Source organism: Strongylocentrotus purpuratus, unplaced genomic scaffold (assembly GCF_000002235.5).
Source record: "Strongylocentrotus purpuratus isolate Spur 01 unplaced genomic scaffold, Spur_5.0 spur5_scaffold_2, whole genome shotgun sequence".
Lineage (NCBI taxonomy): Eukaryota > Metazoa > Echinodermata > Echinoidea > Camarodonta > Strongylocentrotidae > Strongylocentrotus > Strongylocentrotus purpuratus.
Genome location: NW_022145605.1, coordinates 13,345,299 through 13,362,404, shown reverse-complemented (window position 1 = coordinate 13,362,404; position 17,106 = coordinate 13,345,299). Strand labels below are relative to the sequence as shown.

The 17,106-nt window shown below is 37.2% G+C and overlaps 1 protein-coding gene across 1 annotated transcript; it reads right to left on the bottom strand.

The window, feature by feature from the left end:
- Positions 1–398: 398 nt before the first annotated feature.
- LOC752419 (aqualysin-1) lies at positions 399–14,374 on the bottom strand. Its single transcript, XM_030991716.1, has 8 exons — positions 14,109–14,374; positions 13,258–13,398; positions 7,882–8,011; positions 6,958–7,070; positions 5,524–5,665; positions 2,014–2,201; positions 838–1,009; positions 399–610 (listed from the first exon to the last, which is right to left on the bottom strand). Exons 1-8 carry the CDS (start codon positions 14,223–14,225, stop codon positions 465–467), a joined length of 1,149 nt encoding a protein of 382 aa, XP_030847576.1. The 5' UTR covers positions 14,226–14,374; the 3' UTR covers positions 399–464.
- Positions 14,375–17,106: the final 2,732 nt, after the last annotated feature.

The window sequence follows — 17,106 nt, the reverse complement described above, 5'->3', positions numbered from 1 at the left end:
CCATAAGAGAGAGTTGACACAGAAGTAGATACAAGGTTTAATTGTGAAGATGACCGTAAATTGCGTGAGGGTTTGTATTCCTCGATTAATTCTTGCAGATAAATTGGTGCCAATTCATGAATGCATTTGTAGCTAGTGTATGTATTATGTCGAGCGATCGCTAGCTACGCGCTTCCATAATCGTTCCGGTGGGTCACGTGACCAGTACTTTATTCAACATTGATTAAACTTTAACCGAAAGGGGGCTATCTTTACTGTCAGAATTTTGTGTGTAATCCATGCTGGGTTACAATGTTTGCCAACGACTTGGACTTACCAACATAGGTTAAAAGGAATAGTTTTGATCAACACTGTTTTAACCAACGCAAGATTAAAAGTAAATTTTAATCAACACTACATTTTTAACCATGGTCGAGTGTTTTTTAATCAACATTTTTTTAACCCGCAGTTTTTTAATACTTGTTTTAACAGTGTGGTACGTAAAGGAGACGATTCGGAGAATCGCATCCAGGATCAGTGACCAAGCCTTTTGTGGACATCTCTATGACTTTTGCTGCGAGTTCTGCCGGTGTCAGGTTGGGATTGTCAGCCAGAAGGATAGCAACAGCACCTACATCATGTAAAACAATGGAGTTCAAGAATGATTAACAGTGCCTATGTTTTAAAACAATGACAAATTTTAAGGGATTACATAATTTGTTAAGCATCACCTTTTTTCAAAACGAAGAGAGAAATTTAGGGTTTTGAAATGTTTGGCAACGCCTATTTTGAAAATATGGACTTCTTGTTTTTTTTTTGTTTTTTTGTTTTTTCATCATTAAGTGAAAGAGTACTCACCTGTGACGTGGGGACAAGACATTGATGTACCACTGAATGTTCGTGTCTCCTCTATACCTCCGATATATGCACTTGGGATGTCCACACCAGGGGCAAATATATCCACACACTCTCCATAGTTGGAGAAATAGGCCCGTTCATCGTCTACAGCTGTAGCCCCGACAGTTATTACCTGCAATAATTAACAGAAGCGATCGATCGAGACCAGATTAATACATTTAGTCACATTTGTATAGCGCTTGATAACTTGTTACAATTACAATGTAATTATTAATACCCGGTTAATTATTTAAGTTTCAAGTTATTTATTTCACTTAATCAAAAATATCATAATTGAACATAATTAGCAATGATAATCATTATAACTAAACATACAATATAGAAAACATAATGTACATGATAATAGTTATAACAGAGAATACAATCATATAAATCAATCAATAAAGTGGGGGATCTACTAAAAAGAAAAGCTTGTATTATGTAGGTCCCGGTTCATAGGTTGTGTATAAATAAGGGTATCTGAATTAACATATTTACAAAAGCATATGATTACACGAGGGTTATCTTTAAGTGACACATTTTACTGAACATATCGTAAACAATTGGAGAAAAAAAAAGGAAGAGTACTGTGCTTTCCTCCGCATAAACAAATATATATATATATACATTAAATAAAATGATCAGTGCTAATTTTAGCACTACTTTTGCGGAGGGAAAGAATAATTGCAAGGAAAAAAATTCAGAAAAGAGAACAGGTACGTAAGGAAAGATGAATAACGGTGCACACGCTCTGCTCCCGGGGGAGTATTCCCATGGGGGTATTCCGGCGTATCCTACCGGGTTTCCATTAAATACATGGGTAGAGAGAAGTAATGAATGCCTTGCTTATATCAGGACTTTCAGTGCCGTGTCGAAAGTCGAACCAACGACCTACGCATTTCCACTCGGCCTCTAAGGAAGGTGTTACGATTGCATGTTCTACAAAAAAAAACTATTACCAAGATGAATATATGAACACACACGTAAATGTGCATATCCTTTTTTCTTTGTGTACATGTATGGCAAATTAGGGGTTTTTCGGGGGAGGGGCTGGGGCCACTTCTTTCAGTCCCATCCAGCCCCCCCCCCCCCCCCTTTCCCGTTCACCTTCGCCCGACTAAGATTGGATGGACCCACCTGTTCGACCCCGGCAGGTGAGTATCGGCATGCATCATCATCGGAGTTACCAGCGGATGCCACTATAGTGATCCCGGCATCGATAATGAGAGACTTCAGGGCATCATCAAATGCATAGTTGCGGCCGCCTCCAAGCGACATGGATGCTACCGCTGGCTTTTGGCCAGATGTCGCCACAAAATCAACACCTGAAGTGAAAATGAGATGATAATAATAAACTTTTAAAAAATAATTTTGTATACAGTCAAATATGTCTCGTTGGCCACCTCTCCATCTCTTCATAAAGGCCGTCTGTCTTTAGTGGCCATGTGTTTTGTCTCATTCAAGAAAGAAACTGTTGTACATTGCGTATACAAAAAAGTGTACCCAACTTTAAAACTTTAAAAATGTATAACCATATATGACCTTGAATCATATTCAAAGGGAAAGCGTAACTTATACCCTGTGTAATGATACCATATTCATATTTGAGCTGCCACGTATGACTGAGCAGCAGGTTTTTCAAAAAGTATTGTCAAAATCCTCTTGTACCAAGTTTGAGCAAAAGCAATATTATTTACATTGACCGCCAGGCAGTTAAAATGCTTATGACAAGCAAAATGTAGGACCTTCTGTTCATTAAATATGATTACAATCTTGACTTCATTCGCATCCCTTGTTTCTTCTCATTAGTGAATAAAATGGATTAAACTGAGTGTCAAATTTGAAAGAACATGAAATTTAAATGAAAACAAAATTCATCATTGTTTGATCAAAATCTGTTCAGAGATGCTGAAATATCCATAAATAAAACAATGTCTAATATGTGTAGGGCCCCACAAATATTCGATAATTTTGAACCAGCCGTTGAAAAAAAGAGATAGCGCCTTATACGTTTTATTCCAGCCAATGCCAATATTGGCTTTGTAATCTTTTTCGTGTTGGTTTATAATACGCACAACCAGCCAGCCCGTGTATTGTTATAATTAATTAACGAACTGTCTCCGTGTTTTTTTAAAGTGGAGCTGAATTGGTATGATCGTATTTTATTTAATTTTTTTTTACATATTTTGGGGTCTAAAATTACCTTCATAGCAATTTTAAGTTCCTAAACGAAAACTAGAAATGTCATAACTAAAAATAAGAGCAATCACCATGCACTTTGAAGACATTTGCAGTCTTAAACAGAGCGCTTAGAGACTGTAGAGCGCTTAGAGACTTCTGATAAAGCAAATTCAATTCAATTCAAAAAGAGTTTATTCATCGAATGATTAGCAGCCAAAGGCTGAATTGCACATTTGTTACATTTAAAGATATACAAAATAAATTATTGAAAATAGATACATACAAACAAAATTGCAAAGTGCACGTTACAAACCAATAGTAAATGTTAAAAGTTTAAAAAGTGATGAGTGGCAGTGGGCATTCTCGTGGTGATGGGCACACATGTCCAGGAGGTGGGCCCCTTCCCCTTCAAAAAAAATAATTCATCAAACGACCCCCTCCCCCCTATAACTATAACTAGATCCGATTATTATTATTATTATTATTAAACAAGAACTTATTCGCTATTTGAAATAAACACCCTATGCTCCTTATGAGTGTGATCAATGCCACAGCAGACCAGTGAGCAGAAATGGTTTAGCTATGAGACAAGAAGTTAGTAGGCTGTTCAAAATAATTCATAGATTGAAACAAGGTTCTGTGAAAGCCTAGATACAATGCATAATTCTAAACAATAAAGAACTGAAGCACGAGGCATAATTCAACTTTTACAAGGATTTAAGCCACAGAGGTACATGCATATGACCTGACTCACAGTCGTTCCATCAGCCCAAACTTGGAACAAGGCAATTTGGACAACACCTTTTACAGACCCTGGTGCTCAGACACCCGTGGAAGAAATATCATGAATATCATTGGACAGAAAAAAGGTTACTCATTCTATGAAATAGATTTTGAAGTCATATTGGTCATGACTTTTTAATTAGGAGCTACCGAAGTTGGGTACACTTTTTTTGTATACGCACTGTATAACCTCTCTAAGAAGGCTACCTGTCTGCAGTGCCACTGTTTTTCTTCTGTTTCCCATGGGTGATCTTAATAGACAGGTTTGACTGTATAAATATGTGATTTTCGATTTAACATGTTTAATATCCCTATCAGCTTCAAACACGATCAAAATGCCTCGTTAGTCACTTTCTGAAATGTGCGTACATAAACATTATTTCTACGGAGAATTCGATAAGGTATCATTTGAAAATGCCCTTGAGTTCATTTATTTGTGTATTGATATATACACTCACGCGCAAACGCCCCCCCCCCCACACACACACATATATATATACTGTTAAAGCATGTGTATGCTACTATGCGTGTCAACTAGAAGACCTACGTCCCTGTCTACGTCCTTAAGTCATAACTAACAGTAATGAGGATTAAAGATACCATGTCCCTTTTGCAGCCAACATAAAATTCTGTAGAACTTTGCAGGAATTATGAATATGTCATATATGTCTTATCTGTGAAATTTAAACGTTAGCAGTGTCCTAATATTCAAATTATTCAAGGAAACCCGTTTACTTGCTAGACTTCACTGTCAGACACTATTGAGTGACTGACTTGGTTTTTTTTGGTAATAACATACATAAAATAGTTATAAAGGGTACATGAGCATTTTTATAGATCAATAACCCACTTCTTATAATGGCCAAAATTAAATTGATTGAATCTTTGCGCAGCACAAAACGTACGACCATTCGGTACAATGGTCTAAAAATCAGACTATTACTTACCGACTTGGTAGCACTTAAGTCGATTCGACAACAATTAGTCGTTACTTTCCCACTTAGACATTTTCAAGCCCCCCCCCCCCCCCTCATTTTTTTAAAGAAAGTTCTTAATTAGTATTTTCTTTCAAATGCCGTTGGAATTTAATCTTTTCATTTTTTGACCTGCAAAGCGGGGGATAGGGTAGGGGGCAGCCCCCACAAATAAAAGCAAACACAAAAAATGCCTTGTACAATAATGCACGACCGTACAGAGGAATTTTTCCTCTTGAGGACCGGGGGAAAATGCAATGAATTATTGATAATTTATTGCACTTCGTTTTTTATTCGTGGGGGGCTGCCCCCTACCCTAGCCCCCGCTGCGTACAGTCATGATTCAATGGCAAAGCAATAGCCTCATAACCGTGAGGCCCCATGACCATAACCGTGTCGATGTGCTATATTAGTGCCCTTTTGCGAGGCATTAATCCTCATTATTGTCAGTTATAAAGGACGCAGGTCCCCTAGTTGATATTAAAAAGCATAGTAGCGTGCACATGCTTTAGCAGTCACGCAAAACAAACGCTCGAAAAATAATATTCAATACAATCTGAGAATGTATACTATTATCTAGATCTATTAGGAATAAATCATTTTCAAAATCATTCCATAAATTTGGGTGAAAAAAAATATTCCACCTTTATGACCAACAGTGTATTTTTGTATTTATATAGATATATGACTACACATTTGAATTACGTACCTGCAATGACCCCGCTCGTTGAGCCAGTTCCATCACAGCCTAATACCTTTACACCAAACAGCTTGACATCTTTGGCCACTCCGTACATGTTACTCCCTACTGTCCCAGCACAATGGGTTCCATGACCTTGACAGTCAATTCCCTGTGGAAAAAACAATAATAACCACGGTAATGTCAACCACATCAATCTACCTGGTCGAAAATACATTCGTGATGAGATTTTACATTAAATTCAGGAATCGATCATGAATAATCAAACGAAATCGGGAGAATTCAGAGGCTAATTTGCCACAACAAGCAGGGTAAATAGTATAGATTTATTGACTGCTATGAGAGGCATCGCTGTTTCTATAGGCGCATGGGGACGTTACATGCCGCTAGGTCATCGGCAGGATGTAACGTCCCCGAGAGCCAGTATAGAAACAGTTATGTTTCAAATATTACAGCAGTCCATGCAATCATAAATCTTTTATATACCGAATTTCACAAACAAATCTACAAAGAATTCTTATCTTATCCTTTTCTTGAGTAAAGACTGGTTAAAACATCACAGAAAATCTGAGACAATGTCTGTAAATCTTTGCTAGAACTGCACTGTATTTTGTATCCGCGCTCACACAAAGAAACTGTTTACACGTAAACCAATGGGGATTTCCGCAAAATGTATTTATGCGGCCCGTTACCCGGGGCAACGGGTATCTGTAAAACAAAACTAATGACCTGTAGGCGGGCATGCGAGCATATTTTTTTTTTTAATTATTGACCAGTAGGCGGGCATGGCTAAAATTACGACTCCAATTTCGACCAATCAGATGGCTAGATTTCTAAAGTTAGGTATATAATAAAAATTACCCCACTCTTACGTCACATATCACAAATAAAGTAAAAATTGTTGCTCTTCTGGATAATGTTTGATCTCGTATAGTAACCTTCATAAATCCATAAAGAAGATACTGTCCATAAAGGATATAAGGAATTAAGTATTTAATGTAGCCCAGTAAACATGGTCTATAAGATAATTGCAAGTGTTCCTAAGCCGAATACATGAAATTCCGTGAGAAGGCCTGAAAAGTCAATTGGATTGCATCACATAAATCACTTTTGAATAAAACCAATATTTCAATTAGCCCAAATTTTCTGAACAGATACACAACAGAACGGCCTTCTTTTTTTTCTTTTTTTTGGTCCTTTTTTAACAGTTTGGTTCGAAAATGTTATCATGGAAGAGGTCGATTGGCTGGAAAGCTCTCCAGAGGAGTGGAGAGTATGCACTGCAAACTGCAGAGTCGCAATTAGTCCAGTGACTGGGGTAATAATAATAATACTGTAGCGCTTTGGTCGGTTAAGTTTATTATTACTATTATTATTATCATTACTATTATCATTATTATCGTTTGCAGTGGTAGTAGTAGAAGTATGCATGAGAACACTTACGTAATCCGCATCACCAACACTATCAAAGGCAGCCACGGCTCGGCCTTCAAAGTAAAGACTATCTGGAGCGATGCCAGTGTCGATAACATAGACGTTAACGCCTGTGCCATCGCCTATGGGGAGGCGGCCGGAAGAAGACAGGTTGGGAGAAAGAGTTTGATTAATTATAAGTAAATCGTTACAGCACGTTTGTTATATTGGGTAAAACAGAACAATGCATTCAAGGTAATTTACTGGTAATATACAATACTTTATTTGAGATTTTCTCGAATTATCAATTAACTCTTTCTGTTGATATTTGTTCTACTTCAACTCAGAAAACCATAATCAAAATTGCTGAGAAATATAATTATTTATAGTATAAGTAGTCTTTATCGAACAACCGACCTACACATTATCTTCATAGATGTACAGTCATTCAGTTCACTGACGGATATAGGGCCACACATATCATTGTGCACCTCTAGTATTAAACATTTCCCCTCAAAATATGATAACCTTTCATTCGGTTGTCAGGGATTCTTGGAGTAAATCAGCATCTAAGAAACGAGCTATATCCTATTTTCTTTCTACTTGTTGATTATAAAAATAAAATAATCAAGGCACATATAGAAAATGAATTCAAGAGCCTGGAACCACAAATTCTCATTTAGATTGTTTTAGGACCTCGTCTATTTTACTTGTCAATTCCCCCCCCCCCCCCCCTCGAAACTGTGACCCCTTTTTGTTTTTATCAAACCTTGAAGCCGACCTTTATTCGAAGTGGAGAATAAGAGAGAAAATATGCGTTTCAATTATGTCTTAGATTCATTAAAAACATCTCCAAACATTTTCAAATATTTTTTTTTTTAAGATTATAAACTTAAATTATTTCTTACTTTCTTGTGACTATCTATGATTGAGTTGTGAATTGTTATTAATTACCTGAAAACTCTGCTTTTCCATTTAAAGGCAACAGTCTTTGGTCAACACGATCTAAGCCCCAGGATGCAACAGCTGATGTACGGGCGACGCCATCTTGGGTTATGTACTTTATTTCTTCTCTGGCTAGCAGCTTTAAAAATGGATATATGATTCAGAGGTATTAATACAGCTGATATGAGTGAACCTGGTTACAATAAATCGAGTAACTGTTACTAGAGATCGATTTTGTTGAGCACTATGTATTGATAAGGCAAACTCTAAGGTGAATATCGTCAAACTTATTGTTTTATCTCTCATCTGACTAGCAGCATAATATATTCAATTAATGGCTTTTAAAGAAGATTACACATTATATATATAATTGAGGCTCCTTTACAAGAAATCAAATTTATATTATCAAGGGTCAGAGTTGTAAAGCAAGACGTTTACTATTATGGCAACTTATTGATAAACTTCATAATCTTCTTTTTCACAAGATTTATCTCCAGTCGTATCATCACGGTGGTTCGTTATCCCTATAACTGACATATCAAAGGGGAAAGAAACGACCTGTTCTCCATGCACGGTCTTTTAAAACAAAATCTGGCATTTCAAGTACTCAAAAGGATTAGTTTTTGCTGTTCAGATATTTTACAACACTAGAACCCAATTACCAGAATATTTGATACGCCCTTAATTCCAGTATTCTAGTATTTTTGTTATTTTATTTTTTAGCAGCTGTTTCTGCATTTATTGATAAATCAAATATAAAACATTCATATAACAATAGTATAATAATATATAATATAATTGATTTGCATAAAGAGTGACAACTTAATACACACAAATAAAAATGCATAATTGAAAGCTTGAAAGTATGGGGTTAAGTAAAAATAATCAAGATAAATGCAGAGGCCAGCTATCATAAGCAAAGATGCTTGGTTCGATAGCAGCCGGGAAGGGGGGGGGTACATGGCGCTGTTGTAGGAGTAAGTAGGTGAATAGAGAGTCTGAATAAAAAAATCGAAAGAAATTAAAGAAAGAAAAAAATATGCAAGTGTGTGCAAGTGGGTGTGTGCAGGTGAAGTAAGTGTTCGATTCGTATTGTTAATGAACTGGTCATCTAAAATTAATTTAAATAAACAATCAAAACCTCTGAGACCCTTATGATGTTTTTGAATATGTAGATATTAAATACTTTTTCATCGATGCTTTGAATGAATAAAGAGTTGCAGAGTGTTTAATATTGTCAGGTAAAGCATTCCAAATGTCTGGACCATGATGTCTTATCGATTTATAGGCCATAATAATTTTGGGGTAGGTTAAGTGGAAATCGGGTGAGTGTCGTGTGGGATAAGAGTGTATATCACTATTGTAAACAAAAATATTTCGAAATGCCAAAGGTATAGTATTTATTCAAAATTTATACATAAAGATTGCAGTTTGAAAACTGTGAAAGTCAGCGATTTTTAATGTTTATAGTTTACAAAATATTGGATCAGTATGGGCTAAATAATGTGAATGTGTACAAAGACGAAGTGCTTTCTTTTGGAGACGAAATATTAACAAAATTGTCATCTTACTACTATTACCCCACACTATGTTACAATAAGATATGTATGACAAAATGAAGGAATTGTAAATCATAAATAGTGACTTTTGTGATAGATAATATTTTAATTTATATAAAATGCCTATGCTTCTCGAGACTAGCATGCAAATGTTGTTATTATGACTATTCCAAGTTAGGTTTGAATCAATCATTACACCTAAGAATTTTGTAACTTCTTTTTCAATTATGGGCAAATCATCTATAAACATATCATAATGAAGTACATGTTTAGAGTGTATGTTTTTAAAATAAATACAATTAGTCTTATTGATATTTAAATGTAATGTATGTATTGATATACGATGGTCCATGGTATCACCTTCATTGCCTTATTGAAAATGCCTTTATTATTGTAGTTGATGTGATGATCATCCCCAGACTTGCCTTTATGATGCTCAATAATATCTAAAGCATTGCGTTCCTTACTGTTGTTATCATTTAGTGGCGGATCCAGGGGGAAGGCCGAAACGGCCGCAGCCCCCCCCCCCCCTATTGGCGGCGCAAAAAAATTGAGAAGGAAAAAAGAGGGGGAAAAAAAGGGGGGGAAGGAGGAGATAAAAGAAAAGAGAACAAAGAAGTAAAGAAGAGAGAGAGAGAGAGTTCAAAAAAGAGGAAAGAAAAAGAAGAGAGGAGCCGGGGAGAAAGAATGACAACGAAATGGCACTAAAAATTAGTGACAGTAACGACGAATAAGGGAAAGACAAGGGGAAGGGGGGTGCGTAAAGGCGGATGCATTGAGGGGAGGGGGGGAGGGGTGACTGGCCGTATTCTTATTTTAAGGTTATGCGAAACTGAGTCGAAATTATGCTTCTTTTCAAAAAAATCTTAGCATGCTTGTTTATGTTAAGCCGTAGTGCATGAAAAGGTTAGTGTAGAAACACTTCTGAAAAGGCCGCGCCCGGCCCCTCCAAAGAACTGCAGAATGGTAATCTATAAATTATGGGGTCATTCTTGATGGCTTGCGAGTCGTTAAAAGGAGGGGGCCGGCCCTACTAAAATGGTAGTGACGGTAACGATGGATAAGGGAATAAGGAGGAAGGGATGCACATGCAGGCGCGTACGCAGGGGGGGGGGGGTCGAACCCCCCTCAAATTTTTGTCAAGTTGTCAAGTTGGTCCTGATGTGTATAATGCGTAGACCAGGGGTTCTCAAACTTTTTCTTTGACGGTCCAGAAGCGATTTCTATGAGAGCTGTAAAGTCCGAAATGACACTTGTATACTGAAGAAGTGTTTCAAGAAAAAGTTAAGCAAACTTTCTCCTGGATGTAAATTCACACTAGCGTATAGCACTAGCGAGCGCTCCGATCTAGGCTAAACTCTTCGCGAGCGGTTTCATTGGAATTTTAAGCGGTTTCATTGGAATTAATCGAGAAATTCCCCTCGCTAGCGTGTAAATAAAAAATACGCCGGCCGGCCATACGTAAATGGCAGTGACGGTAACGACGAATTAGGAGGAAGGGGTGCATACGTGAACTACAAGCGTATTGGGATGATCATACTATCATTTTATAGTGTGCAATCTGGGTCGGAATCCAGCATAATATATTTATAAAAAAGAGGTTCACATAAAAGCACTCATGATAAAGCCGCGCCCGGCCCCTACAACATCATTTTGGATTTTCAGATGATGGGCCGGGTGGCAGGGGTAGGGGGCAAAGTTCGCCCGACTCTTCAAGTACCCCCCCCCCCCCCCGAAGGGCCACTTTTACTTTGTAAAGAAGTGCCCCTTTCCCCTTTTTAACTCGGATAAGCGCACATTTCATCAATACATGTGCCCCCTTTCCTATCTGATAAGGGCTATTTAGAAAAATGAGGCCCTTCATAAATAAAAAGTGTCCCTTTTCATCTCTGGTAAATGACCATTTTCATATATGAGAAGTTAATTCTTTTCACTTCAGTGCGCTCTTCACCTCCGATAATTGCCCCTATTCAAATCTGAGAGATGCTCGTTTTACTTTGAAAAGTACCCCTTCCCCTCCTGATAAGTACTCTTTTCATCTATGATGGGTGCCCATTTTCACCTTTGCTAACTGCCCTTTTATTTTGAATCGTGCCCCTTTTCCTTTCTAATAAGGGACCTATCCCCTTTTCCTAAATGCCCCTTTTCACCTCTGATAAATCAATTTCTGATGGATGCCCCTTTTCCGTCAACAAATGCCCATTTCCCATACTCATAAGTGCCCTATCTCATTTCTGGTCAGTGCCTCCTTTCAGGTGTAAGAAGTGCCCCGTTTGAACCTTTGATAATTACTCTTTGTACCTTGACACATGCTCCTTTTCTTTTCTAATAAGTGTCTTTATCCCTTTCGCACGTAGGCACGGGGGGGGGGGGCACGTGCCCCTAACCTGCTCATCATTAGTCTTGCACCTAATTTAAAGCGACTAAGAGTAATTTCCTCTAAAGCTCGCTCGCTCGCTCGCATTTATAGATGATACAATTATATGTCACTTTAAAACAAATGTTTTTTCAGTCTTCCGTGATGCTTATAACCCCATCATGATTTGGTTTTTTCCTCTTTATAAGATGTAATTTTTCACTCTGCGAGCTCACAGATCTTACATTTTTTCTCGCTCGCTTTGCTCGCTCGCAAATGAATATTCAGACAATCACACCCAGCCGAAAGTGTGATGCTTAAGCAATATCTTGTATGATATATAAAGAAAAACAAATATTGAAATCGTCCCTGATAATGGAATCACAATGAAAGGGTATATACCAATGTCTAAAAAATGTATATTTTAGCTTTGAGATTTCGCTTTGTAGGTGCCCTTTTTTGTTGGTGCTTTCCACTTTGGAAATAGCTCCGCCGCCCCTGCTTACGCATTAGCGCCAGCGTTAATTTCACGCTTGCGTGCACAGGGGGTGTCTGTATGTGTGTGTGTGTGGGGGGGGGTTCCTCTCTAGCTCTGAAGCTGATTTTTTTTTTTACCTGGATTCGTGCGATTCGGTTAATACTTTTAGAGGGAATCTGAGGGGTGATGTGCCCCCCTCTGAAGCTGACATTTTTTGGATTTTTGAAACAGGATTCGTGCGTTTTGGTTAATACTTTTTTGTGGAGTCTGATTTGATTTCAAAACACCTGCAGTTAATGCGGGATGGGGTTGCAGCCTCTCTTTCCCCGAAAATTTAAAAATTACCAATATGCATTTGTTATATCTTATCTCGTATATTTTGGTGACAATTAACACTTTTCACAACATACATAAGCTCAAATTTCCGCTCACTCACCAAATTATTAAACCAGGAAATAGATATTGGGGCAAGAGGCTTCAACCCCCACTGATGGAAATGTCAAAAAAATTGCGCGCGAGCATAACTTGAAAACGGGGAATGTTGATATCGGACAAGAGATGTGACGTGAGCGATTCCATGACATTTGCTCAGGCGACAATTGCTCCGCTGTAAATTTCATACACTAATCGAATGGCTAACTTCAACCCTGGATTCAACACTATACCCTGCCCTAAACCTAACCCTAAACCTAACATAAAACCCTATTGAAACCCTAACCCTAACCCTACATCTTAGACGAAATAAAGCCCGGAGCAATTGTCGCAGGAGCAAATGTCGTGTCACCGACGTGAGCATGTCCCCTTTCCAAAATAATTGTGCCCGCTTGTAGGTACCAGTACACTATTAAAGTACAGTGCTTCTAATATGACCTTGTCAGTATTGGTAAGTTTAAATAACGGTCTGCGCGAATTTCGAATTTCCGCCCGCCCCCCCCCCCCCCTATTGGAAAATCCTGGATCCGCGCCTGATCATAATCACGTTTGCCATTTACCTTTTCGACAGCTCTTTTGGAGAGTTTAGCTGAGAAGCCCTGAATGGCTGTGGTATACGTATGCTCGACATAAGCACCATCAAAGATTCCTGAAACGTCTTCCAAGATCAGTGTCTTGATGGCATCAGTATCGTAACCGGGCTGTAAAAGAATGATTAAAATATAAAATCATAAGATTAATAGCCAGTCTCATCTGAGCGATGAGTTAACTTCAAAGCAATTGTTCTAGATGTACTTTTAAAGAAAAAAAAGAGATCCCATAAAAAAATCTGCATTATAACTGAAGTAAGATTTATTTTTGGTGAGTGAATAAAATTGGCCGTATACACAACATGTGGCTTTGTAAAGAGGTCTCCATAAAATAGAAAAAAATGGTCACAAATTACTAGAAACTAAAATCTAGGCCTACATAATTATGATCGGCAGCAAACGGCCCATTGGCCCGATAATTTTGGTCTCCTGGGCCTTTTGCAATCTCTTTCGAGGGTTCACATTATATAAAACGACCGTCCACAACAAAGACTAACAATGTCGGCAACATTTCTGACAAAATAGAATGGTAGATTTAAAGAATGAATTGCTGTCAAATTTAATTCTAAAACAAAAGTCAATGAAAAACAGTTTTGACTGGTATTCTAAGATAATGCTTTGATTTTATGTGTATATACGTTATTGTGAACGTTTTAGATATGTAAAATAAAGTTCCCTGAAAGGGTTAAAACGAAAAGATAAAAATAATGTTGGCAAACCCAGCATGATATTATATTCCAAAAATGTACGTTCCTACAAAAATATGAACTGAGCCATTTTTTTTTTTTTTTTAAGAATCTACAACATTATGTTTCTCTCACCTGCATCACGATTATGTAGTGGTCATCAATCGACTCTTCTACCGTGTAAAATGTGGCGTTCTTAGCAGTCGCGGCGACCACAAAGGCCGACAATATTACGACGATCAACTTCATCATTCACCTTCCTACCAGCAAAGATACCAGCAAAGATACCAGCAAAGATATCCACAATAAGTTGATATTATAACTTTATTGATTCACGATGTTTCCTGCGTCTGCTAAGGTTCTGCTTTCCAGTGGCAACAGACTGATGATCCAACAAACAGCGTGTTTTATTGGTTTTTATATAGAACCCGAACAAAAACCAACAGTGACCAATTAACAAATCTTAGAGCTAAGGATTTGGGGTTGATCTTATCATCTTTACGAAGAATGAAGAGCAAGGTAAGCTTACAGGGATTACAAACCGCAACAGATACGAACGACAGGTTGTCTTGAGAGGATCCTTTCAGGATTAGAGCTAAGGATTTGGGGTTGATCTTTATGAAGAATGAAGAGCAAGATAGGCTTTCAGGAATAACAAACCGCGACAGATATGGACCCTTTCATGATTTATTGAAAGGAAAAGTAAGTCCTTGAGCCGATAGCTTTCTTTTTTAAAGGAATTCTTTCAAATTAATGGCATATCATCCCCTTTAATAAGGATTTCTTTGGATGATTATGGACCTACTTGTTTTTTGACTCCGCTATAGGCCTATTCAGACCGGCGGAACTTCCAAGGCAATCTTCTTAAACTTATATCATCTTTCAAAATCCGTAATTCAGATCGGGATCATCTTCAGTCTGATCCGATTACTGGGCCTTTACTTGGGTTCGGACTATCGGATTGCATGTGAAAATGGAAAATGTAGCTATGACCGAGCGGATTAAGGCTTAAATATGCCTTTGTTCAAGTCATGATTAGATCAGGTAGGTGTCTCCCTTTCATAAAGTGACAAAAAGTGGACAGTCACGTAGCCAGAGTTTGATGTTTGGGGGGGGGGGCACATACAAGTAATCGATGGAGGTAAAAAAAAGGGGGTCTAAAAAAGTTCAACCGATCTTGGATTTTTTTTTTTGGGGGGGGGGGGGGGCTACGTGCCTGCTGGTGGACCGTTCTCGTCAGCCTGACCTGGTTATCAGCCCTCATTATAAATATTTATTACACTTGACTGAATGCAATATAGAATAGTGCGTTTGCACTTTGCAGCTGGATGATTTAGTTTAGTTTAGTTTATTGGTAATGCAGAAACATAAAAGTATATTGGCATACAAATCATTCTCTGGCTGTTCCAATGGAAATACAAAACATGCAATATGCATGTATTAAGATAGAACAGAGTCGGAGAAACCCCCCCCCCCCCCTCAAAAAAAGGGAAACAAAAGAGAGAGAGACTAGAGGAGAGAGAGAATGAAGGTTATAATAAATACAGAAGATGGAGAAGGAGAGGGTAGAATAAAAAAGAGAATATAAAATAAAAATCATTCTCTGACTATTCCAATAAAAATACGAAATGTGCAATTAAGATAGAACATTCTTGGAGAAAACGCTCCCCCCCCCCCCCCCCCAAAAAAAGAGATTAGAGGAGAGAGGAAATGTAGGTTATAATAGAATACAGAAGGTGAAGGAGGAAACGGGAGAAGAAAATATAAGAAAGCAAATAAGAGGAAAATTTAACAGAATGAAGAAGAGATATAAAGTATCGGTGATTAATAACCGAGATATTTTCTTTTGGTTGGGCAGCTGCCTCGCTGAACCTTAGCCCCGCGTAAGATAGTTTTTAACTTTCTTGAATTTAGATTTACCGTTACGGTGAAATGTATCGCACGACGCAATACTTAATAGATTTTATCTTAACTTTTGGCCAGTAATTCTGGTCCTTTTTGCACCTTTTAATGAAGCTTTTAAACATGTAGAACTATAAGCGTCTCAGAGATAAGCAGTTATCACCTTGATACATAAAAAAGGCAAAGGTTTAGATTGTACTACAGACCGATTTCCCTATTAAATGTCGATTACAAAATTTTAATAAAGATAATTTCAAAGACATTGCAAGAAATTTTACCTGATATTATAGCTTTTGATCAACTTGGCTATGTTAAGAATAGGAACATTAAAGAAGCAATAAGAATAATAGATGATATGATTTTTCATACTTCTTTTTATTGATGGCCTTAGATTTTGAAAAGGCATTTGACTCCGTATCTCATTCACTTTTATACAAGGTCTTTAACTCATTTGGGTTTGGACCATCGTTTTGTAAATGGTTAATATTATACACTAATACTGAAAGTTGGGATACACATCAAGACAGGGGACCCATTATCTCCGTACTTATTTATTTTATGCATTGATATTTTAGCGCACAATATTATATAGAAATAATAACCTGGTAAAAGGAATTTGTTTTGGAAATACAGAAATAAAGCAAGTATTGTATGCGGATGATACAACACTCTTCATCAAAGATATGAGTTCAGTTAAAGAAAAAGATCATGTTTAGAAGGGTTTTTTTATATAAAATATCAGGATTAAAGGTGTCTAATCATACATTTCCGTTTGGGAAGCTCGCAGATGTTGTTAAAATATTAGGTGATTACTTGTCAGTAAATTTAGATATCAAGGAAGAAATGAATTATAAGGAAATATTAAGCAAAATAAAAACAAATTATTGACGTGGTGGAAAACGCGTGATTTAACATTAATGGGTAAAATTAAATTGATGAAAGTATATGGATATTCTAAATTGATTATGTAACATCACTAATGCCAGTTCCAGAGTGGGTATATAAAGAAATTGAAATAATATGTTTTGATTTCTTGTAGAGATAAGATAAAAGATAAAGATAAAGATAAAAGATAAAATTAAAAGAAGTACAATGATTTTAGACTATAAACAGGGTGGGCTCAAAATGATGCAATTTAGGTTGTTTGTAAAAGCACAAAGAATAATGTGGATAAAAAGGCTTGTAACAGGAACTCGTGCTATCAAATGGAAACATTACTCTAAATATTTAA

Coding starts and splice junctions, on each gene's coding strand:
- LOC752419 (XM_030991716.1), bottom strand. CDS start 14,225: ATGATGAAGTTGATCGTCGTAATATTGTCGGCCTTTGTGGTCGCCGCG. Junction 13,399..14,108: donor ACTACATAATCGTGATGCAG/GTGAGAGAAACA, acceptor ATTCTTTTACAG/CCCGGTTACGATACTGATGC. Junction 1,010..2,013: donor CACCTGCCGGGGTCGAACAG/GTGGGTCCATCC, acceptor TAATTATTGCAG/GTAATAACTGTCGGGGCTAC.